The sequence below is a fragment of the Mus musculus genome, chromosome 5, assembly GCF_000001635.26.
Source record: "Mus musculus strain C57BL/6J chromosome 5, GRCm38.p6 C57BL/6J".
NCBI classification, from domain to species: Eukaryota; Metazoa; Chordata; class Mammalia; order Rodentia; family Muridae; genus Mus; species Mus musculus.
In genome coordinates this window covers 24,743,780-24,768,525 of record NC_000071.6, presented here as the reverse complement: position 1 = coordinate 24,768,525, position 24,746 = coordinate 24,743,780, and the positions used below count along the sequence as shown (strand labels likewise).

Here is a 24,746-nt window from a genome sequence, read left to right as displayed (position 1 = left end):
TACCTCTAACTATTACCCCTGCAATTCCTTCAACAAGACAGAGGATGTTTAACCTAGTAAGAGGAGCCTTTTATGCCCTTAATAGAACTGATCCAAGCGCTACTGAGGACTGCTGGCTATGCCTGTCCTTGGGTCTGCCTTATTATGAAGGAATTGCCTTCTATGGGGATTTCAACAGAACCAGCAGCCATACTTCCTGCTCTTGGGGAACAGGACAAAAACTGACCCTGACTGAAGTATCTGCGAGGAGTCCAGGTCTCTGTATAGGCACCCCTCCTTCCACCCACAAACACCTATGCGGACAAATTCAGTCCGTGTCCAGAATGGAAGCTAATTACTATCTTGTACCTTCCCCGGTTGGATGGTGGGCTTGCAATACAGGACTTACTCCCTGTGTATCAACTAAGGTTTTTAATTCATCTCATGATTTTTGTGTCATGATCCAGCTGTTACCCCGCGTATATTATCACCCTGCATCCAGTTTAGAAGAAAGCTATGCTGGCCGGCGGTCAAAAAGAGAACCAATTACTTTAACCCTGGCTGCATTCATGGGAATAGGTATGGCAGTAGGAGTGGGGACGGGAGTGTCAGCTTTGATAGAAGGAAGACAGGGAATTCAGTCTTTGAGGGATGCTGTCAATGAAGACCTAGCGGCAATAGAGAAGTCCATTGACGCTTTAGAAAAATCTTTGAGGAGCCCCGGGCTACCTTGCCAGCAGAGTCTTGCCCAACACCCGCAAGGGTCCACACGGGACTCCCCACGGGACCCTAAGACCTCTGGTGAGTGGATCACAGTGCCTGCCCCAATCCAATCGTGCGGAACTTGAGACTGCGGTACATAGGGAAGCAGGCTACCCGGGCCTGATCTGGGGCACAAGTCCCTTCCGCTCGACTCGTGACTCGAGCCCCGGGCTACCTTGCCAGCAGAGTCTTGCCCAACACCCGCAAAGGTCCACACGGGACTCCCCACGGGACCCTAAGACCTCTGGTGAGTGGATCACAGTGCCTGCCCCAATCCAATCGCGCGGAACTCGAGACTGCGGTACATAGGGAAGCAGGCTACCCGGGCCTGATCTGGGGCACAAGTCCCTTCCGCTCGACTCGTGACTCGAGCCCCGGGCTACCTTGCCAGCAGAGTCTTGCCCAACACCCGCAAGGGTCCACACGGGACTCCCCACGGGACCCTAAGACCTCTGGTGAGTGGATCACAGTGCCTGCCCCAATCCAATCGCGTGGAACTTGAGACTGCGGTACATAGGGAAGCAGGCTACCCGGGCCTGATCTGGGGCACAAGTCCCTTCCGCTCGACTCGAGACTCGAGCCCCGGGCTACCTTGCCAGCAGAGTCTTGCCCAACACCCGCAAGGGCCCACACGGGACTCCCCACGGGACCCTAAGACCTCTGGTGAGTGGAACACAGCGCCTACCCCAATCCAATCGCGTGGAACTTGAGACTGCGGTACATAGGGAAGCAGGCTACCCGGGCTTGATCTGGGGCACAAACCCCTTCCACTCCACTCGAGCCCCGGCTACCTTGCCAGCTGAGTCGCCTGACACCCGCAAGGGCCCACACAGGATTCCACACGTGATCCTAAGACCTCTAGTGAGTGGAACACAACTTCTGCCAGGAGTCTGGTTCGAACACCAGATATCTGGGTACCTGCCTTGCAAGAAGAGAGCTTGCCTGCAGAGAATACTCTGCCCACTGAAACTAAGGAGAGTGCTACCCTCCAGGTCTGCTCATAGAGGCTAACAGAGTCACCTGAAGAACAAGCTCTTAACAGTGACAACTAAAACAGCTAGCTTCAGAGATTACCAGATGGCGAAAGGCAAACGTAAGAATCCTACTAACAGAAATCAAGACCACTCACCATCATCAGAACGCAGCACTCCCACCCCACCTAGTCCTGGGCACCCCAACACAACCGAAAATCTAGACCCAGATTTAAAAACATTTCTCATGATGATGATAGAGGACATCAAGAAGGACTTTCATAAGTCACTTAAAGATTTACAGGAGAGCACTGCTAAAGAGTTACAGGCTCTTAAAGAAAAGCAGGAAAACACAGCCAAACAGGTGATGGAAATGAACAAAACCATACTAGAACTAAAAGGGGAAGTAGACACAATAAAGAAAACCCAAAGCGAGGCAACGCTGGAGATAGAAACCCTAGGAAAGAGATCTGGAACCATAGATGCGAGCATCAGCAACAGAATACAAGAAATGGAAGAGAGAATCTCAGGTGCAGAAGATTCCATAGAGAACATCGACACAACAGTCAAAGAAAATACAAAATGCAAAAGGATCCTAACTCAAAACATCCAGGTAATCCAGGACACAATGAGAAGACCAAACCTACGGATAATAGGAATTGATGAGAATGAAGATTTTCAACTTAAAGGGCCAGCTAATATCTTCAACAAAATAATAGAAGAAAACTTCCCAAACATAAAAAAAGAGATGCCCATGATCATACAAGAAGCATACAGAACTCCAAATAGACTGGACCAGAAAAGAAATTCCTCCCGACACATAATAATCAGAACAACAAATGCACTAAATAAAGATAGAATATTAAAAGCAGTAAGGGAGAAAGGTCAAGTAACATATAAAGGAAGGCCTATCAGAATTACACCAGACTTTTCACCAGAGACTATGAAAGCCAGAAGAGCCTGGACAGATGTTATACAGACACTAAGAGAACACAAATGCCAGCCCAGGCTACTATACCCGGCCAAACTCTCAATTACCATAGATGGAGAAACCAAAGTATTCCACGACAAAACCAAGTTCACACAATATCTTTCCACGAATCCAGCCCTTCAAAGGATAATAACAGAAAAGAAGCAATACAAGGACGGAAATCACGCCCTAGAACAACCAAGAAAGTAATCATTCAACAAACCAAAAAGAAGACAGCCACAAGAACAGAATGCCAACTCTAACAACAAAAATAAAAGGGAGCAACAATTACTTTTCCTTAATATCTCTTAATATCAATGGACTCAATTCCCCAATAAAAAGACATAGACTAACAGACTGGCTACACAAACAGGACCCAACATTCTGCTGCTTACAGGAAACCCATCTCAGGGAAAAAGACAGACACTACCTCAGAGTGAAAGGCTGGAAAACAATTTTCCAAGCAAATGGACTGAAGAAACAAGCTGGAGTAGCCATTTTAATATCGGATAAAATCGACTTCCAACCCAAAGTTATCAAAAAAGACAAGGAGGGACACTTCATACTCATCAAAGGTAAAATCCTCCAAGAGGAACTCTCAATTCTGAATATCTACGCACCAAATGCAAGGGCAGCCACATTCATTAGAGACACTTTAGTAAAGCTCAAAGCATACATTGCACCTCACACAATAATAGTGGGAGACTTCAACACACCACTTTCTTCAAAGGACAGATCGTGGAAACAGAAACTAAACAGGGACACAGTGAAACTAACAGAAGTTATGAAACAAATGGACCTGACAGATATCTACAGAACATTTTATCCTAAAACAAAAGGATATACCTTCTTCTCAGCACCTCACGGGACCTTCTCCAAAATTGACCATATAATTGGTCACAAAACAGGTCTCAATAGATACAAAAATATTGAAATTGTCCCATGTATCCTATCAGACCACCATGGCCTAAGACTGATCTTCAATAACAACATAAATAATGGAAAGCCAACATTCACGTGGAAACTGAATAACACTCTTCTCAATGATACCTTGGTCAAGGAAGGAATAAAGAAAGAAATTAAAGACTTTTTAGAGTTTAATGAAAATGAAGCCACAACGTACCCAAACCTATGGGACACAATGAAAGCATTTCTAAGAGGGAAACTCATAGCTCTGAGTGCCTACAAGAAGAAACGGGAGACAGCACATACTAGCAGCTTGACAACACATCTAAAAGCCCTAGAAAAAAAGGAAGCAAATTCACCCAAGAGGAGTAGACGGCAGGAAATAATCAAACTCAGGGGTGAAATCAACCAAGTGGAAACAAGAAGAACTATTCAAAGAATTAACCAAACGAGGAGTTGGTTCTTTGAGAAAATCAACAAGATAGATAAACCCTTAGCTAGACTCACTAAAGGGCACAGGGACAAAATCCTAATTAACAAAATCAGAAATGAAAAGGGAGACATAACAACAGATCCTGAAGAAATCCAAAACACCATCAGATCCTTCTACAAAAGGCTATACTCAACAAAACTGGAAAACCTGGACGAAATGGACAAATTTCTGGACAGATACCAGGTACCAAAGTTGAATCAGGATCAAGTTGACCATCTAAACAGTCCCATATCACCTAAAGAAATAGAAGCAGTTATTAATAGTCTCCCAACCAAAAAAAGCCCAGGACCAGATGGGTTTAGTGCAGAGTTCTATCAGACCTTCAAAGAAGATCTAATTCCAATTCTGCACAAACTATTTCACAAAATAGAAGTAGAAGGTACTCTACCCAACTCATTTTATGAAGCCACTATTACTCTGATACCTAAACCACAGAAAGATCCAACAAAGATAGAGAACTTCAGACCAATTTCTCTTATGAATATCGATGCAAAAATCCTCAATAAAATTCTCGCTAACCGAATCCAAGAACACATTAAAGCAATCATCCATCCTGACCAAGTAGGTTTTATTCCAGGGATGCAGGGATGGTTTAATATACGAAAATCCATCAATGTAATCCATTATATAAACAAACTCAAAGACAAAAACCACATGATCATCTCGTTAGATGCAGAAAAAGCATTTGACAAGATCCAACACCCATTCATGATAAAAGTTTTGGAAAGATCAGGAATTCAAGGCCCATACCTAAACATGATAAAAGCAATCTACAGCAAACCAGTAGCCAACATCAAAGTAAATGGAGAGAAGCTGGAAGCAATCCCACTAAAATCAGGGACTAGACAAGGCTGCCCACTTTCTCCCTACCTTTTCAACATAGTACTTGAAGTATTAGCCAGAGCAATTCGACAACAAAAGGAGATCAAGGGGATACAAATTGGAAAAGAGGAAGTCAAAATATCACTTTTTGCAGATGATATGATAGTATATATAAGTGACCCTAAAAATTCTACCAGAGAACTCCTAAACCTGATAAACAGCTTCGGTGAAGTAGCTGGATATAAAATAAACTCAAACAAGTCAATGGCCTTTCTCTATACAAAGAATAAACAGGCTGAGAAAGAAATTAGGGAAACAACACCCTTCTCAATAGTCACAAATAATATAAAATATCTTGGCGTGACTCTAACTAAGGAGGTGAAAGATCTGTATGATAAAAACTTCAAATCTCTGAAGAAAGAAATTAAAGAAGATCTCAGAAGATGGAAAGATCTCCCATGCTCATGGATTGGCAGGATCAACATTGTAAAAATGGCTATCTTGCCAAAAGCAATCTACAGATTCAATGCAATCCCCATCAAAATTCCAACTCAATTCTTCAACGAATTGGAAGGAGCAATTTGCAAATTTGTCTGGAATAACAAAAAACCTAGGATAGCAAAAAGTCTTCTCAAGGATAAAAGAACTTCTGGCGGAATCACCATGCCAGACCTAAAGCTTTACTACAGAGCAATTGTGATAAAAACTGCATGGTACTGGTATAGAGACAGACAAGTAGACCAATGGAATAGAATTGAAGATCCAGAAATGAACCCACACACCTATGGTCACTTGATCTTCGACAAGGGAGCTAAAACCATCCAGTGGAAGAAAGACAGCATTTTCAACAATTGGTGCTGGCACAACTGGTTGTTATCGTGTAGAAGAATGCGAATCGATCCATACTTATCTCCTTGTACTAAGGTCAAATCTAAGTGGATCAAGGAACTTCACATAAAACCAGAGACACTGAAACTTATAGAGGAGAAAGTGGGGAAAAGCCTTGAAGATATGGGCACAGGGGAAAAATTCCTGAACAGAACAGCAATGGCTTGTGCTGTAAGATCGAGAATCGACAAATGGGACCTAATGAAACTCCAAAGTTTCTGCAAGGCAAAAGACACCGTCAATAAGACAAAAAGACCACCAACAGATTGGGAAAGGATCTTTACCTATCCTAAATCAGATAGGGGACTAATATCCAACATATATAAAGAACTCAAGAAGGTGGACTTCAGAAAATCAAATAACCCCATTAAAAAATGGGGCTCAGAACTGAACAAAGAATTCTCACCTGAGGAATACCGAATGGCAGAGAAGCACTTGAAAAAATGTTCAACATCCTTAATCATCAGGGAAATGCAAATCAAAACAACCCTGAGATTCCACCTCACACCAGTCAGAATGGCTAAGATCAAAAATTCAGGTGACAGCAGATGCTGGCGAGGATGTGGAGAAAGAGGAACACTCCTCCATTGTTGGTGGGAGTGCAGGCTTGTACAACCACTCTGGAAATCAGTCTGGCGGTTCCTCAGAAAACTGGACATAGTACTACCGGAGGATCCAGCAATACCTCTCCTGGGCATATATCCAGAAGATGCCCCAACAGGTAAGAAGGACACATGCTCCACTATGTTCATAGCAGCCTTATTTATAATAGCCAGAAGCTGGAAAGAACCTAGATGCCCCTCAACAGAGGAATGGATACAGAAAATGTGGTACATCTACACAATGGAGTACTACTCAGCTATTAAAAAGAATGAATTTATGAAATTCCTAGCCAAATGGATGGACCTGGAGGGCATCATCCTGAGTGAGGTAACACATTCACAAAGAAACTCACACAATATGTATTCACTGATAAGTGGATATTAGCCCCAAACCTAGGATACCCAAGATATAAGATATAATTTGCTAAACACATGAAACTCAAGGAGAATGAAGACTGAAGTGTGGACACTATGCCCCTCCTTAGATTTGGGAACAAAACACCCATGGAAGGAGTTACAGAGACGGAGTTTGGAGCTGAGATGAAAGGATGGACCATGTAGAGACTGCCATAGCCAGGGATCCACCCCATAATCAGCATCCAAACGCTGACACCATTGCATACACTAGCAAGATTTTATTGAAAGGACGCAGATGTAGCTGTCTCTTGTGAGACTATGCCGGGGCCCAGCAAACACAGAAGTGGATGCTCACAGTCAGCTAATGGATGGATCATAGGGCTCCCAATGGAGGAGCTAGAGAAAGTAGCCAAGGAGCTAAAGGGATCTGCAACCCTATAGGTGGAACAACATTATGAGCTAACCAGTACCCCGGAGCTCTTGACTCTAGCTGCATATATATCAAAAGATGGCCTAGTCGGCCATCACTGGAAAGAGAGGCCCATTGGACTTGCAAACTTTATATGCCCCAGTACAGGGGAATACCAGGGCCAAAAAGGGGGAGTGGGTGGGCAGGGGAGTGGGGGTGGGTGGATATGGGGGACTTTTGGTATAGCATTGGAAATGTAAATGAGTTAAATACCTAATAAAAAATGGAAAAAAAAAAAAAGAAATATTGGGATGAAAGTAAAAAAAAAAAAAAAAAAAAAAAAAGAAAAATCTTTGACCTCCCTGTCTGAGGTAGTTTTGCAGAACAGGAGAGATCTTGATTTGTTGTTCCTAAAGGAAGGAGGACTGTGTGCTGCCCTTAAAGAAGAGTGCTGCTTCTATGCAGATCATACAGGAATAGTTAGAGACTCTATGCAGAAACTGAGAGAAAGATTAGAGCGAAGGAAACGGGAACGGGATGCTCAACGGGGGTGGTTTGAGTCATGGTTTGAATCACGACCATCTTGGATAACTTCTTTGATTTCCACTGTAGCCGGACCAATCCTTATGATATGCTTAGCTTTAGTTTTCGGCCCTTGTATAATAAATAGAGGAATGGCTTTCATCCAGAGTAGAATTGATACAGTAAAACTCATGGTTCTTCAAAGGCAATATCAACCTATAGTTCAGGTAGATGAAGAGTTAGGGGACACCAATCTCTAAAATTCTATGATTAGAATTAGTCTAAACAGAAGAAGAGGGGAATGAAAGGAAATAAAACTTGAGACCTGTGATTCATGTAATGTATGTCAAATAGCCCAAAGAGTTGTTTGTGAGCTTTGAAACCTGGGGCTGAGAACATAGCAGAACAGACCAGGACATGCCCGGGCAGGCCCATCGCCTCCCTAGCTCCCACCCCTCTGACCTAAGTTAAATGTTACAGGCTGCTGATGTTTAAATGGACCAATCATGTGAAACCGCGCCAATTCCTCCCCCAGCCCCACTCCTTTTCTATAAAAACCCCTAGCTTCCAAGCCTCGTGGTCGAATCCACTGTCTCCTGTGTGAGATACGTTTCGACCCGGAGCTCCGCCATTAAAATACCTCGTGTTGTTACATCAAGGTGTTGTGTTCTATTCGTGATTCTTGGGTGCACACCGAATCGGAAGTTGAGTGGGGGTTTCCCCACTAGGTTCTTTGAATTACGTGAACTGAAACAGGAAGGTTCACCCACATGTAGGTGGTTTCATTCTAGTGGTGACCCAGCTTTAATGAATAGATTGGGGCTACTGATTGGTCAAGCTCGTGGCCTGAGAGCCATTGTCCCTCAGACTCTCCAGTGTGAAGATAGCCATTGTTAGACTATCCAGCCAGACTGATAGAGCCTCTCATCTTTGTGTGTGTGTGTGTGTGTGTGTGTGTGTGTATGTATGTGGTATATGTTGAGGCCTGTCCTGGCCAACATAGATGTAACCACTTTGTTCCAGGCCTGCCAGCAATTCATATTGTTGCTGTAATATGCCTGCCAGTCATTGACACAGAAAAATAACTTGACTCAGAGCAATGTCATGCTCACATGCCCTGTTGTATTCTGTATGTTATGATACATACAGAATGAGGTTTGATAATCTTAAGAAATTCCACAAGGCTTCACATAGGACCCATCAAATTAAAGGTCAATAGGAACTGTCATGTCTAAAATGGCTTGAGTCAGAGTACTTTCAGAACCTGCATGTGAGCTCACCGTGGGTTTTACTGTTTTAGTCCTTATAGGCTGACAGAGAAAGATGTTTAGGCTTGTAGCCTCAACCCCCAAATTCTGAGCTATGGTCCCAATCTCCTGCTAAAGGCCTAGAGGATTCCCAGAAAGACTTAGCCATCAGTACACACTGGAAGGCCGAGGAACCGGACTCTGATGCCAGCAGCCAAGGGACCAACAGAGAAGCTGAATCCCAGCTTTTTAGTGCATTTAATAAACCACCCCTGTCTGATTGAGAGAGGTGCTTGTGTGATCTGTGGGGTGACTCCTGGACCCCAACAGTACGTGTTCTGCCTTCTAGAGAACCCTCACATCAGGAAGGCAGGAGGACCTGAGTTCAGCTCCCCAAACCCACATGGAGCCAGGGGATTGAATATCTGGAACCCCAGCAATCCCACTGCCAGAGAGGAGGCAGAGACAGGAGAATCCTCAGATGTTGCTAGGCCTATTTTCCCTAACAAGGTGTTGGACAAGGGCTGACTGGAGAGGCTGTCTTAGACACATACACACACACACACACACACACACACACACACTTTTCTAAACTGGCAGAATGCTATTTCAGTTTTTTTTTTAATGATCTATAACTTCTTTCTTTTAAATTTTATTATTTTATTATTATTTTTTATATGTAAGTACACTGTAACTATCCTCAGATACTCCAGAAGAGATCATAGAGGTCATCAGATTTCATTATGGATGGTTGTGGGCCACCATGTGGCTGCTGGGATTTGAACTCGGGACCTTCAGAAGAGCAGTCGGCGCTCTTAACCACTGAGCCATCTCGCCAGTCCCCGCTGTTTCAGTTTTATGCCTTCATAAAGACAAACACAATTTGCTTTGTGTTGGAGTGTGTGTGCTGGTGAAGGCAGTAAGCTGTTCCTAGTGGGGGTCTTCAGAAGAAACTGTCAAGGAGTTCACTGTCCGCCTTGAGTACTTCCCATAGCAAAGACCCAAGACTCATCCCTCTGCCCAAGGATTTCCGGGCCCTGTCTCTGTCCTAGGAAGTCTTATCTATACTCTGCTGGTAAGAGGGCCCATGAGCTCTTCCCCAGAGTGCAGAGTGTAGGCCCCTGGAGTGGCTCTCTCCTTTGATCTCAGAGTCTGACCCCAGCTCCCCAGCTTCCCAGCAGTTTGTAGTGCTTGCTCTTCAGGCTTCAATAGACTCCAAATGCCTGTGGGCCTGGCAAATTCTGGCACCTCAGTTTAGTGGGCACATCACCCTATAAACAGATTCTTGGCATCCCAGGTGGTCTAGCGTTAGGGCTCAGGTACTGAAACACTTTGTACTTACAGCACAAAGTACTGAAAGTCCCCTAATGCAAGCAGCGGGGCATCAAGGCAGATGTCAGCTGGGATCTTCATAGGACTGATTATAGGTTGTGCCGAGTGTCAGAGCACAGTCTGGGAGGCCACAGCTATGGCAGAGAGGAGGCAAAACAAGAGGTTGAAGGGACTCTCCCGAGCCCTGACTCAGCAGGGCAGCAAGCAACGAGCTGGACAGGAAGGATCAGGTCAAGAGGCATTGAGGACTTGGTCACTTGTGTGTAACACAGGGGCGGCGGGTGGGTCAGGGCACCGGCTTAGCACGCCCGACAGCACTAACACGCGGGTGCCAGGCCAAGCAAATCTTTTGTCCCTGGGGGCGCTGAGCCAGCAGGCGCCACAGAGTATATACCGGGTCTCGCAGTGGCCAGCGATACACCATGGCGCAACGCTCGGGAAAGGTGAGTGCCCCAGCAGCCTCGGGGAGCCCCGCTAGTGGGGAGGGCACAGACCGACCCCAGGTGTTCTTCGGGGTTGACAAAGTTAAGCAAAACTTGCTTCTTAATGAGATGGGGCAAACTCCCTCTGTTGGTTGGCTGAGGGCGTGTATGGAGTACGTGGGTAGGAAGGTCGCCCTCTCCCCCAAACCTCTCCTAAGGGATTCCCAAAGTCAGGAGGAGCTTGGTCAGGCCCGGTGTTTCTGGCTTAGAGTGGTAAATCTCTGGTAACCGACATGGTTCAGCATTTCTTTCAGCCTCTTCACCCTTCCTCACTACAGGGTGGGTGGTCTAAATGTGGCCTCTGACCCCCCACCCTCCAAGCTCTTTCCCCATTTGACTTGAGGCTGATTCTATGCAGTATGTGGAAATTGTAGGGAACCTCCAAATCCTTTGAATGCTGAGATCTTCCCGAATGTTCTAGAGGCCCTTAGCAGCCTTGCTTTATGCAGGGAGGGCACCCACCACTATGGCTACCCCTTTACCCCTTACCTTCTGTAGTATCCAAAACTCTTTGGCCTTCAGAGATTCTTAACAAGTGGGCTCAGTTGCTGGATGCTTAACTAAATGCACAAAGCTATGGGGTCTGTCCCCAGCACTGAATAAACCAGGCACAGTGGTACTTGGCTGTAGTCTCAGCTTTGAGGAAATGGAGGCAGAAGGATCAAAGTTCAAAGTCCTTCCTAGCTATTGATAAATTCCAGGCCAATCTGGGATAGCTAAGACCTTTTCTCAAAACCTGGCAGTGGTGGTGCACGCCTTTAATCCCAGCACAGCGGCAGAGGTGGGGGTCGGGGGGAGGATCTCTGAGTTCCATTCCAGTTTCCAGAGCAAATTCTAAGGCTGCCAGGGCTACACAGAGAAACCTTGTCTCAAGTAACAACCAAAAACAAACAAAACAAAACAAAAATGAAGACCAACAAAAAACCCTATCTCAAAAAAAAAAAAAAAAAAGGAGTGGGTGAAGTAGAGAAGACAAAGGGGTGAGTGACACTTAGCCCTCTCCTGAACACCCCACCCCCAATACCCTTGTCCCCAGATATCTGGGCAATGTGTCTGTCCCACTGTGAGCCCAGTGATGTCTGATAACAGCCAGCTGCCCATTCATTCTCTGCTCCATCGGCACTGTCGGGCATCCACTGTAATGGGAAGGAATGAAAGTCTGGGTACCATGGAGGAGGTTGAGGTCCGGATGTAGAGAAGCCCCCGACACAGGGTCCTTCTGGGACCACAGCTCTTTAGATCCAAAAAGTTATTGAGGGGTTGGAATTTCAGTATTAGGAACCTCACTTTTTGACTTGTTCTCTATGATATTTATGCCTTAAAAAACATGTCCTTTAATGATATTGTGTTATGTTTAACAACAAATGCTAAGTACACCCATGCACACATGTGAGTGTGTGTGTGTGTGTGTGTGTGTGTGTGTGTGTGTGTGTGTAGTTCAGCTGGGGCCCAGAAGTGGAGACTCCCCTGCTCCTGACCTCTCAGCTGGCCTTTCCAGATCACTCTGTACGAGGGCAAGCACTTCACAGGGCGGAAGCTGGAGGTGTTTGGGGACTGTGACAACTTCCAGGACCAAGGCTTTATGAACCGGGTGAATTCCATCCGTGTGGAGAGCGGAGCCTGGGTCTGCTTTGATCACCCTGACTTCCGCGGCCAGCAGTTCATTTTGGAGCATGGTGACTACCCTGAATTCTTCCGCTGGAATGGCCACAACGACCACATGGGCTCCTGTCGGCCTGTGGGCATGGTGAGTGAGATACTCCACGGGGGTGGGGCTGGGGGTGGGGGGGAGCCAGCAGCTTAAGTAGTGGAAGGTCACATGGGCGCTTAGTTAGAAGTACGAGCATCTCCCAACAATAAAATCTTTAAAATTGAGAGGACCCTGTCCAGACTCACCCTGACATGAGATAAGATGCTGGGAAGACCAAGATGGATCAGAGATAGAACACATGAGCCCTTGGGACTTGCCGAGGAATCCTTCTACATTTCTGAGCCAAGCATGTAGCTAAATTTCAAAGACTAGAGATATGTTTGGATTGTCACTGAATAGGGGTGCCCTCATCAAAAGTAAAACTATAACCGGGGAGATGTTTGTAAATGCCTGCCGTACAAGCGTGAGAGCCTGAGTTCATAACTAAGCACTGCATGCAGCAGATGTGACAGCTCACCTGCAACCCCAGCCCCACACACAGCTCATACATGTGCCTGGGTGTACTCCCATGTCCATGAACGCACGCGCACACACGCGCACGCGCACACACACACACACACACACACACACACACGCACGCACACACACCATGGCTGCTTTGAGCATGAACACGTACCCAGGCAGCACTATGCTGGCCTTCAACACTCTGAACTTGGAATGGAACATGGAGGAGGCCAAAGTGCCCAGGGGACAGTAAGAAATCTGGAGGTCAGTGCTCTTGAGTTACACAGATGGCTGTATCTCACAGCTGTGGCCTGATGTGCGTAGGGAGAGCAAATGAGGGGTACTGCAACCCCAGATAGAGACCCTGTCAGCTTCTGCTGGGTCTCCTGAGAGTGGGATTTGAGAAAAGAGGGCTCCTCGGTCACAGGTATGAGACCTGCTCCAAGTGTTGCCTTCTGAGTGGGAAGTGGGTCAGACCAGTGTGGGCAGCTCTCATCGGCAAGTCACTCTGCCAGGGCATCCTACATGCCTCACTTTGGCTAATACGTGAGACGTCTGGGTAGGCGCCACTCTGTACGGGGGAGGGGGCTTTCTTTTCTATATCAGTTACAGAATCAGCTGGGCTCTGGCACGTTTGATTGAAAGAATGCTTTCCTAGCGTCTCTGCGAGGATGTAGGCATTCGGAGAGAGTTGGTGGAATGGTTGGCTCTGGGTTCTGCATAATGCTGTTTATATGAAAAATATACAAGCCGTCTTCTGAAGACTGTTCTTGTCAGAGACATCCCAGGCTTCACAGGCACCTGGCCAGTTGTGAGAGAGCCCCCTCTGTCCTCTGGGTCACACAGTATGTACTGGTGCTATTGAATTATGGTGAATCTTAGGGCCAGTAGAGACTTCAACAAATGAGAGGCATTGTTTTAGCTGTCTTGGCGCAGCATTCCTAAAGGATTCTATTACACTTTAAAAATATTATAAATTGAAGGCCTGCCTGCTCATGGCCTGAAACTGAGGGTGAGAAGCCAAAACTGGGGCATGAGCCCCCTAAGCTGAGTGCCTGAGGGGAGCCAGTGACCCCCAGCTCTGACTAGTGTGCTGGTTTCTAGGCAGCCTTGCCCTCACTGAATCTTGGGTCCTTAGTTGTAATAGAACCCTTTCTCCACCACATCTCATGGACTCATGGGAAAAAACCAGTATATGTGTGTGTGTGTGTGTGTGTGTGTGTGTGTTGGGATGGGGAGAACTCACTGTTTCTCCAGTCTAGCCCAGGGCCAGGAGTCTCCCACTTTCCTTTCCACCCATGCATGGGGGAGACTTGAAATACTGCTTTTCTTCCCCACCTGTCCTGGAGCATGGAGAGCATTTCCGCATAGACATCTTCGAGGGCTGCAACTTCACGGGCCAGTGCCTAGAGTTCGTGGAGGACTGCCCCTTCCTGCAGAGCCGGGGCTGGGCCAAGAGCTGTGTCAACGCCATCAAGGTGTATGGGGACGGAGCGTGAGTACAGCTGGGGCTTCCAGACAGGCTTGGTAGGGTGGATAGCCATCAGACCCTGTGGGTGACTCACGAGAACCCCAGCTTCCTGGGGTGCCAACTTACACAGCAGCGTCACCTGCTCAGAGAAGGTCCATCTTCTCAGCTCGGATAACCCTGGGCCTGGGCCTCTCTGCCTGGTGGCTTACAGCCCACACCAACTTGTTGGAGATGGGCTTCAAGGGGCTCTCCTAGGATGGATGAGAGTGTCTGGGAATTGTGCCTGTCTTCGCTAGTCCAAGGCATCTGTCAGACCCGGTGCTTGCCTTGTGGGGCAGCTTCCTGGCGCACCTGCCCATTGTACACATGCAGGCGCCCCTCACCTGGGGTTTCTCCTGCCCTCGCCTGAACTATCTGCCTGTGCACACACAGATGGGGCTCAACACTCAACACTCTCTTCCCATCTTCCCTGCCCATTCTGGAGAAGCCATCACCATTTTATAGAAGCACAAACTGACTGCAGTCAACTCCAGAGCCTTTCTTTCCACAGCAGAAGCCCTGCTGGGACTGCAGCCTAGGGGAGCCCCTTCTACCCTAGAGCTGGGTACCCTTCAACCTCCCCCCGCCCCCAGCAGAAGAGCCCCACAGGATCCCAGCTTCCCTGCACAGGGTTGGTGTGGGGAATCAGCTCCCATGGAATTTCTGAGGTTCAGGATCAAACCCTTCGGGGAGGGGGTCAAGGAAAGGATGAAGGGAGACAAAATGTGCTCAAAGCAGAGCCCTAGCTACCATCTTACCTGACCCCCTCCCCCAAGCAGATGATACCCGAGAGTCCAGGGGTAGGAGTCCAAAACAATTTGCCTTGAGAAATTCCCAGGCTAAGTTGTGTCTCATGAGATCAGAGGCATACTTTTGTATGGGAGATGTCAGGAGACCCAAGACAGAATCCTCCTAGCAACCCTGGGAGCCTGAGGGAGGGAAGGCAGGAGTGGACACTGGATGGAAGAGAATATAATCTCCACTTTCCAGGGAGGAGCCAGTCTCAGTGGCCAGGAGGTTGAGGCCAAGATGATGGATCCAGAGTGTTCTTATCTTTGATAACCTTAACTCTTATGTGATATAAGTCTTGTGCAGAAGTAGCTTCGAAAACGGTGATGCCCTGGGTCCCTGGTGCCCTTTCTGGGATCCGGCCAGCAGTAAAGCAGGGCTCCTCAACCACCTCCCTGTGCCAAGAGTGTTGTTCCTTGTGGGTTCCATGTCAGCTCAGGAGTGAACGGTCCCTCATACCTGTGTCCTAGGAGGCATGTCAGGAAAAGCAGGGACATCCCCCAACACTCCAACAGACTGAGCGCCCCCCCCTCTAAATTTTAAAAATGATTTTTATTTCCATACATTTGTCTTACTTGCATGCATGTCTGTGCATCACATGCATGCCCGGTGGGGTCAGAAGCAGGCATTAAATTTCCTGGACCTGGAGTTACAGACAGTTGAGAGCTGCAGTGTGGGTGCTGAGAAGCAAACCTGGCTCTGGACAAGCAGCCAGTGCTCTTATCTGCTGAGCCGCCTCCCCAGAGACCCCTTCTCTGTTGCTTTCCTCTAAGAGTTGCAGCTAGGTGAGCAAGGATGCGCAGGATTAGCTGTCACACCAGCCAGGTCCCTTTTCCTTTCAGAATGTCCACAAGAGCTCCAAGATGGCTCAGGGCAGTACAGAATAGAGACTGGCTCACTCTCTTGGAGACTCTAGCTATGTGGTGGAAGGCTGTGGTTGTAAGGAAGTGATCTGCTCGTCCCTAGCATGACACCCCCCCACACACACACCCCTTAGTTTCCAATCCCTGACCCTACTGTCAGATTGTACCATTTACCAGTTGAGGGGTCAAGATGATGAAGGGAGGGGCCTACGATGACTTGGAGTGGAAGAGCTAAGGGCTAAGGAAAAGGAAGTGAGCTATGTGACCTTTAGTTTCTCCCTCTCCCCCTCCCCCTCCCCCTCTCTCTCGGCTGAGCTGTCTGCAAGCAGAAAGGCAAGGACACTCCCTGGGAGGGAATTTGAGAAGTTTGGGACTGAGTAGGAACTGCCTAGGCACATCGCGGGAGGGAGGTTCCCCGAGAAGAGAGGTCAGAGTAATACTACAACCTGGATCTCAGCCATCTCCTCAAGAGGCCGTGAGCACCCGAGCACGCCCGAGGGAGTCCTGCCCCAGAGAAAAGCTGTTTTCTACTCTAGTGAAAGAGGGGGAGGGGAGAGCCCGAGGTAAAGACAGAGACAGCCCTCTGGTGCAGGCAGGCCTGGCGGCTCCTCCTCCCCGACTTCCTAGCTCCCTTAGGCCAGCCTCCAAACCTGAGCCCCAAGTGAGAGCGTCCACACGACGACTCTCCCTGGGTCCCACATTTACACCTCTATACTTATTAAGAACCTTTTCCTTATGCCTGTTCCCAGGAAGAGACCACCCATCCGATCTTCCCAGTTAATCTTCCTGATTCCCTGGTCCACTGGGTTGTAAAGGACAGGGGCCTGGTACACACCTTCCCCCCAAATCCCCCAACACAAGGGCGCTCTTGTCAGACCTCCTGTCCTGCCAGCTCCAGATCCTCTGTACAACGCAGGCAGCACAGCCCACTTGTACTAGAGCACAGGCACCGCCACGGCTGTTGGCTGAGTGGATACACAGTGGGAACGGTCCCCAGTTTGTGTCAGGCGTCCTGTCAAGAGCTGGGTACTCTGTGCAAAAATGGCCCTTTGGTGGGTGACTGGGCATAGTGCATCCCCAGTCGCTCTCGCTTTTGTCATGGGATGGTCAATTACTGGGCAGTCCCCATCTTGTCGAACCCCAGCACCAAGCCCGAATCAGATATCGTCAATCAAGGTAGTGAGGAGCTAGGACCGAGGGGCGGGGGCGGGGCCGGGGCCGGGGAAGCGTCCTCGTGTGGTTCCCTCCGGGTGACTCGCCCTTCCTCTGCCCTTCAGGTGGGTCCTCTATGAGGAGCCAAACTACCGCGGCCGCATGTACGTGTTGGAGAGAGGAGACTACCGCTGCTTCTCCGACTGGGGGGCCCACAGCGCACGCGTGCAGTCGCTCCGCCGGGTGCTCAACTTCTTCTAGTCCCAACTGCGTACGTGCGACCCACGGAGGCAATAAATATCCAGAAAGCGGAGTGCTGGCGGGCCTCGGAGTGCTTTCTAGGCCTCTCACCGGCTGGCGGGCCCCAACCCGGCAGGGGGAAGGAAGCCTGCTGGAGCAAGGAAGCCAACTAACTCCCTCCCCCGCCAAAGCCTAGCCAGAGCAGCAGCCGCCTCGGGGCCCAAGGCCACACGAGGGCGCCCGCGAGCAGGACGCAGGCAGGCTGTTTTCTCCTGCTAGGGGGCCACGCCCGAGAGGAGGGGCGAGGTGGCGGGGGTGGGGGTGGGAGGAGGATGAAAAATGGGGATGGGAAAGGGGGTGAAGGTGAAGGGCGGGGTGGGGGAGAAGAGGAAGCTTGCTTGCTGGGAAGCGGTGGGGGCGAGAAGAAGAGGGGCGGGGCAGGAGGAAAGAGGCGTGGGGGAGCTGGGGGTGGGGGAGAGGAAGGCCAGGGGAAGGGAGGGGCTGGCTAAGAGGAAGAGTCCTGGCTGATTTGGGAGGGAGAGGCCAGGTGATAGAGAAGGGCGGAGTCATGCCCCTGGAATCCGGGGAATGGAGACCTGGAAGAAGCTATCAGGGTCCTGAGGCACTAGACAACGACTGTCCCTGCAGGATATCACTCAGCCTCCGCCTTTGCGCGGCTCCCGGAGCAACTCTATAGAGCTTCCCTGTCATCAGATCTTTTCCAAGACATTCGGTCCGCCTTGGGGCTGGGCGTAAATCTGGAGAACACGTTTCCGGGAATGGAAGACCGGAGGAGACCCCTGCAGTGGGGTTTCTGATAAAGGGGTCCACATCCTCGAATGCCAACGTTGTTCCCCATTGAGAGAGGAAAGGCTCCTTGAGGGGGGTTGTCCAGATAAGATGGCGGCTCAGGTTATTTCCCTGCCCCTGCCTGTAGACCCTGGTCCTCCCTGACCAGTGTCTCCCACCTCTCCTGCCTCATTTCCTCCTCTACCTCCCTACACCGAAGGAAATGAGAAAAAGAATATCATTAAAAATCACTGCGTTCACACAGGTGATGCTGTCACCAGGGGCTAGGCAGAGGGCAAAGATGAATGACTCAGGGCCCTGGGTCACCCCAGGACAGTAGAGGATTGTTCTAGGTAGAGCTACGTTAAGCAGCCTCTGGGTAGAGAGCACAGGCGTATCCTCTGCCATATGAGTCCCCAGGGCTTGCTGACTCTACTGCATTCCACCAGAAGCCACTAAAGCTCAGAAAACTGACAGCTCCCAAGGGACCCTCCATCCCCTTGAGGCTTAGGCCAAGGACCCCTTGGGAAGGGAGTCTGTTTCGAGTCAACCCTGCGTGTTGCTCAGGAACAGGAGCAGACCCCTTTGTGGGAGAGTTGCAGCCAGCTTGCTTCCATGAGTGAGTAAGGCCTTCCTGGAGGAAGACAGGGCCCTGTCTGTCCTTCCTTCTCCTCCATAACCATCCACTCCAGCCCCTAACACATCAGAGGAGGGCAGAATCCAGCTGGCCCTGGCTAAGGGTCTCACACTCTTTTGCTTACTGTGAATAGCATTACTATGGGTGTTTATTGAGCGCTGACTTTATACCAGGCTCTTCAGTAGATATAATTCATGCAGTTTTACTTGATCTATACAGAGACACCCGTGCTTCTTATCACCCCTGGACAAATGAGATGGTTAGACTAAGACAGCTAAGTAACTTGCTTGGTATGACATAGCAAGCAGGATTCAGACCCATTGCCCCTACACTGAAACACATTTGCATATATTAGGATATTTGACTTGAGCTTGGGAGAAAACCAAAAGTCCTGTTCTTTGTGAAATAATGCAAACCTATCTGTTACACGCACCCTACATATGTGAAAGCGCAAGCCAGCTGTGGTGACTCAAGCCCCCCCCCCCCCCTAAGCAGAGGCAGGTAGATCACTGCAAGTTCAAGGCCAACTTGATCTACATAGCAAGTTCCAGGCCAGCCAGGAGTGAGGCCCTGTCTAAAAAAAGCCAACACCAAACACAACTAAAGAAGCCCAGCGACCTGTGAGAGGACAGTTGTTGCAGCATGGCAGTTTGCATGCAGCCATGGAGCTGTGCTCCCAACGTGAAGTGAAGCGCTTTATGATGTGTGTGTCAGTCAGTGACCATGTACTCGAGGGAAGCAGGGAGAAGAACTGGGTGACAGCAGGACTCTCACTCAGGGGTGACCCTATAGCCATACACTTTTTTGCAACCCACTTTTTTTTTTTTTTTTTTTTTGAGACAGGGTTTCTCTGTGTAGCCCTGGCTGTCCTGGAACTCACTCAGTAGACCAGGCTGGCCTCAAACTCAGAAATCTGCCTGCCTCTGCCTCCCGCATGCTGGGATTAAAGGCGTGCTCCACCACGCCCGGCTTGCAACCCACTTTTAATGAGGGTTCCACCTCTCTCTTCTAGCCCATCACCCAGCAGAGGTATGGAGGAGAAAAGGTATTAGGATATGGAGGAGGTGGACCCGTTCAGCAATGGTTCTTTGGGAACGAGTTTGATCTTTTTGGACAGCAGTTCAGTCCCATAACAAACACCAAATACAACTCAGCAGCTGCAGAGCAGCCCTCTAGGCAGGCAGATACCAGGCACAAACCAGCAGCTGCAGTCCAGTCCTTTCAGCACGCAGACACCAGGCAGCTGTAGTTCAATCCTGAAAAAACCGCCAGGCTCACCAACCAGCCTACAGTGAGGCTGTGGAGGCAAGCAAGCTGCTGCAGGAACCTTATGAGCAGTTCTTGGGTGAGTTTCTCTCAATGACAGCATTACCACAAGTTGAGCTCAACAACAGTATGAAAGGAGAACCAATAAATGCATGTCTTTAGTGAAGAATAGTGAGGCAGAGCAAACCAAATGAAGGCTCAGTGCTCCTCTCCCACTGTCTGTGGGGTCTTATTTATACTTCTCCATCACACATCCTTTCACCCGTGTCTGCTTCAGGAAATCAGTCTTTCACGTGTTTGCTGTAACAAGACATCCTTTCACCTGTGTGCCCCAGCACAACATCATTTGGCATAGCTAACTTTCCAGAGCTAGAAGTTACCACTTCACTGCCCTGTGCCTCAGTGTCCACAGAGGCACTGGGGTGGGGGATAATAGTCTGCTCTAATGGGGGAGGGGCTTCCTCCTGGGAGCCAGATGGCACCCACTGCCCTACCTTGCCAAAGCCAGTTGCAGGGACTCCTCTTGAATTTGCCTCTCTCCCAGCTCCCAGGAACAGAGGCGCCTCATTAGGGCGAGTCAGTGTTTCACACAGCTTTGCATTCCTGGGTGACCTCCCTGTCACCCCAGCCCCCTGCTTGCTAATCTGTCAGTAAAATCTGCTTTTGGTCAGGAAGAAGAAAAACAAGCTTCTCACTGCAGAGCCTGTGGGCAGCTGTGCAGTTTATCTGAAGTCCATCCAGGGGGTCGATGGAACGAAGATGAGAGAGCCTTTAGTGTGGTACATGCTTCTCCCATTTCTGTCTCCATGCTGCGGTTTGGAAAACTGGGCCTTCTTAGAGCCATCTCCGTGTTCCTCAGACCCCTTGCTGGTCAGGGATCTGAAGGCATTGTTTATCAGGCCTGGTCAGACCACAGGGGAAAACTTTCCCTTTGAAGCCCATACTGATGCCTAGCCATGGCTGTGGTGTGCCTCTCCCTACTCCTCAGCCCATACCAGGGTGATGCACTAGTCTCTGTCCACTCCTTTCCCTGGCTTCCCTCTGCCCCATCTCCAGCTGTGTCCTGCTTGGCCACTCCTTGGCTGGAAAGCCTTCAGAGCAGAGCTAACCCCTAAGTGTCCTTTTCCCTCTAGAAACCTCGGTAGAGGTTTTAACATAACCTGTGAGACGAGACATGTTTTAAAATCCAGCTTCATGGCTGAGGGTGTAGCTAGTGGCTGAGCACTTACCCTACCATGTGTGAGGCTCTGAATTCTAGCCCCACCACTGTGAAACCAAAAATAAACCACTGCAGGGTGTGGTAGTGAAGGTCTTGAATCCTAGCACTCAAGGCAGAGGCAGAGAAACAGAGAGACAGAGAGGCAGAGAGAGAGGCAGAGAGGAGAGGCAAAGAGGCAGAGAGGCAGAGAGGCAGAGAGGCAGAGAGGCAGAGAGGCAGAGAGGCAGAGAGGAGAGGCAAAGAGGCAGAGAGGCAGAGAGGCAGAGAGGCAGGGAGGAGAGGCAGAGAGGCAGAGAGGCAGAGAGAGGCAGAGAGGCAGAGAGGCAGAGAGGCAGAGAGAAGGGCAGAGAAGCAGAGCTCTGTGAGTTTAAAGCCAGCCTAGTCTACAGAGTGAGTTCCAGGACCGCCAGGGCTACACAGAGAAACATTATATCCAAAAAACAAAACCAATAATAATAGTGATAAATAATAATAAATAAACCGCCACAGAGTTCCCTTTGGTGTGTTAGCTACTTTTCTCACTGTCAGAATACCTACAGAGCAACTTTTAGAAGGTTTATCTGGGCTTATAGTTTCAGAAGGTATGGGCCATCATGATAGCCAGACTGTGGTGGGGTTTTTTACCACTATGTGTCTGTTGGTGGGGAAGGTAGCTGGGGGCCCCAGCCAGGATCAGAGATGCATATTCTTCAAGGTTTGCTCCAGAGACCCGTATCTGAGAGCTGGACTATATATCCTATATGTCCCAAAGATTCTACAATCTTCCCAAAACAGTGTCACCAGCTGGAGACCAAGAGTGCAAGCACAGGACCCTATTGGGGGGCATTCTACATTCAAATCCTACCAGCTGGAGAAGGTACAGTGCTGGGCTGAGGTGGTGACAATGTGTACACAGCAGTGTGAATGTGCACACAGTGTGAATGTGTAATATGGCACTGTAAATGTGCACACAGCAGTGTGAGTGTGTGTACACAGTGTGAATGTTCACACAGCAGTGTGCATGTGTGTACACAGTGTGAATGTGTGCACAGCAGTGTGAATGTGCACATAGCAGTGTGAATGTACACACAGTGTGAATGTGTACCACAGCAGTGTAAATGTGCACATAGCAATGTGAGTGTCTATACAGCAGTGAGTGTGCACACAGCAATGTAAATGTATACATAGTAGTGTGAATGTATACACATCAGTGTGAATGTGTGCCCAGCAGTGTGTGTACACAGTGTGAATGTGCACACAGCAGTGTGAGTGTGTACACAGTGTGAGTGTGCACACAGCAGTGTGAATGTGTGCATAGGAGTTTGAATGTGTACATGGCAGTGTGAATGCTTCCTCTGCCATGGAGACATGCATTCAGCCATAGTGGCTGTGGTGGGTTGGATGCTATGTGGATTTTGCACAGAACAAAAGCTTCACTCTTCTTGTTGAGGTACACAGAGTCTCAGAGCCATTTGCGTGTGCTTGTGGTACTGAAGACCCTTCCTGACCCTGGCAACATACTGGGTCTTACTTGCCCCAAATGTGCCTCACATAGTCCTTGTCCTGATGCTCACCTTTTGTTGGTCTTGTGGTTCCCGTTGATTGCAATGCAGGGAGCGGTGCCCTGACTGCTGAGGAACCTCAAGGGGAGACCATGGAGTAAGACCACTGCAGAGCAAGGTGGGGCTACCTGAGCCTAACCCAACCTTCTCAAGCCCTGCTCAGGCAACACCTTCATGGTCTGGTGTCAGCAAGGACACAGAAAGAAGTGACTTGCCATTCTGGTTAAGCCTGCCCTGCACCATGAATGTTTTTTATAAAAAGGCTGTTGGCTTCCTTGCTGCCTGTGAACCTGCTATGCAGTCTGTGGAATAAAACAATCCTGTGGAGACCAGCTGCAACTTTCCCTTGTGACCTCTCTGGATGTGTGTGTGGGGGGGAGTGGTGGACAGGGTCACAACCTGCAAGTGTGCAGTTCCTTTCTTAGTAATGTGGTGTGGAGTCACCCTTGAAGCCAGCCGACAGCTGTGCAGTGTTTTGCTGGGTATGGGGTATATCCAGGGTATATCCAGGGTCCAGTATATCCAGGGAGTCCTGCCTGGGTCCATCCTGCAGGTGTGCAGCCCTTTGTTGAAAATGTAGGTCAACAATTGAATTGTGGGTCAGTGGTACTATGTCAGCTGTGGCTAAGTGTTCTAATCTGTGAGACCACATGTCTACACTCCTTGGGTGGGGACAGAGATCCTGGGTGGAATGAGACCAGTCATTGCCAATAGAACAAGTTTAAGATGAGGTAGGACTCAGGTTTAGGCCTAAAGTAGTTTTAATGAGTGGCCAGGAAGGCCCTTTCTATTCATCCTACCAGAGTCCCAGGACCCAGAATGGAAAATCTTACTGTTGAAGAAAGCTCCTTTGTCTTGCCTCTGATCCCTTTCCCACAGAGTAGTAGATGCTTAGTGGTGGTGGTGAAATACGATGTTATATATTATTTGTAATTCATTGTTCCTCTATAAAATTGAGTTGAGGGAAAGGAAATAATATGATAAAAATATTGTATGGTGGTGCACGCCTTTAATACCAGCACTTGAGAGGCAGAGGCAGGCAGATCTCTGTGAGTTTGAGGCCAGCCTGGTCTATAGAGTAAGTTCCAGGAAAGTCAGGACTACATAGATAAAATCTGTCTCAACAAAACAAAACAAAAAACCAGTAGGAGATTCTGGCTTGATGGGAGACTGAGACAGGAAGTTCATGAGTTGGAGGTCAGCTTGGAATACAATAATGAATCCCTATCTAAAAACAGTGTAAAATAAAATAGTCTTTAAAGAGATCTCTGGAGCACAGAAGTTCAAACCAGGAGCAGGAAACGGCAAGGCTAAGTAAGCAACTCATCACAGAGCCAGGGTCTTTGTGGAGAAGACCCCGCCTGAATCGGCCAACGCAGAACGCGGCCCGGGTTCCGTGGCTCTCTGAATCTGAGTAATAGAAGCATGAGGTTTCTTCACACACAGTGATTCCTGGGATGTGGGCCAGAGGAAAGCTTCTCCTGGGGGCATCTGAATCCAGGCTGAGGGTGACGAGCCCCGCTGGAGCTGTGTGCTCCAGTGAAGAAAATAATGTTCTGAGGATGACCACACATTGGCTCTATGCCTTCTATACCTTTCAAACCTTCTAAGGAGTCTGATGTCAGACAATTTGTTTCCAACAGATTTAAACACAGTGTAGTTTAGAAAACAGTTTCCTGGTGTAGTGCAATCCCAGGTGCACATGGAAGTATAATTACATCAAAACTCAACTGAGGCTACCCTGGAACTCACTCCCTAGATCAGGCTGGCCTCGAACTCAGAAATCCACCTTCCTCTGTCACCACTGCCTGGTGTTATAAAGACTTATTTTTAATTGTGTGTG

General features: G+C 48.7%; 1 protein-coding gene and 1 long non-coding RNA gene across 3 annotated transcripts in view; one reads left to right on the top strand and one right to left on the bottom strand.

Moving 5' to 3' along the window:
* The window catches only part of Gm33591, a 28,759-nt gene extending 17,275 nt beyond the window's left edge, over positions 1-11,484 (bottom strand). The window contains exons 1-3 of one of the 2 annotated variants that reach the window (XR_389781.3): positions 11,232-11,484; positions 10,271-10,394; positions 9,712-9,790 (exon numbers count right to left, since the gene is read on the bottom strand). This is a non-coding gene — a long non-coding RNA (predicted gene, 33591). Of the gene's footprint in view, positions 1-9,711; positions 9,791-10,270; positions 10,395-11,231 lie in introns of those variants that run through there. The other variant, XR_003955727.1, reaches the window with a different exon arrangement.
* Crygn (crystallin, gamma N) lies at positions 10,678-17,524 on the top strand. Its single transcript, NM_153076.3, has 4 exons — positions 10,678-10,703; positions 12,241-12,489; positions 14,247-14,392; positions 17,337-17,524. Exons 1-4 carry the CDS (start codon positions 10,683-10,685, stop codon positions 17,470-17,472), a joined length of 552 nt encoding a protein of 183 aa, NP_694716.2. The 5' UTR covers positions 10,678-10,682; the 3' UTR covers positions 17,473-17,524.
* Positions 17,525-24,746: the final 7,222 nt, after the last annotated feature.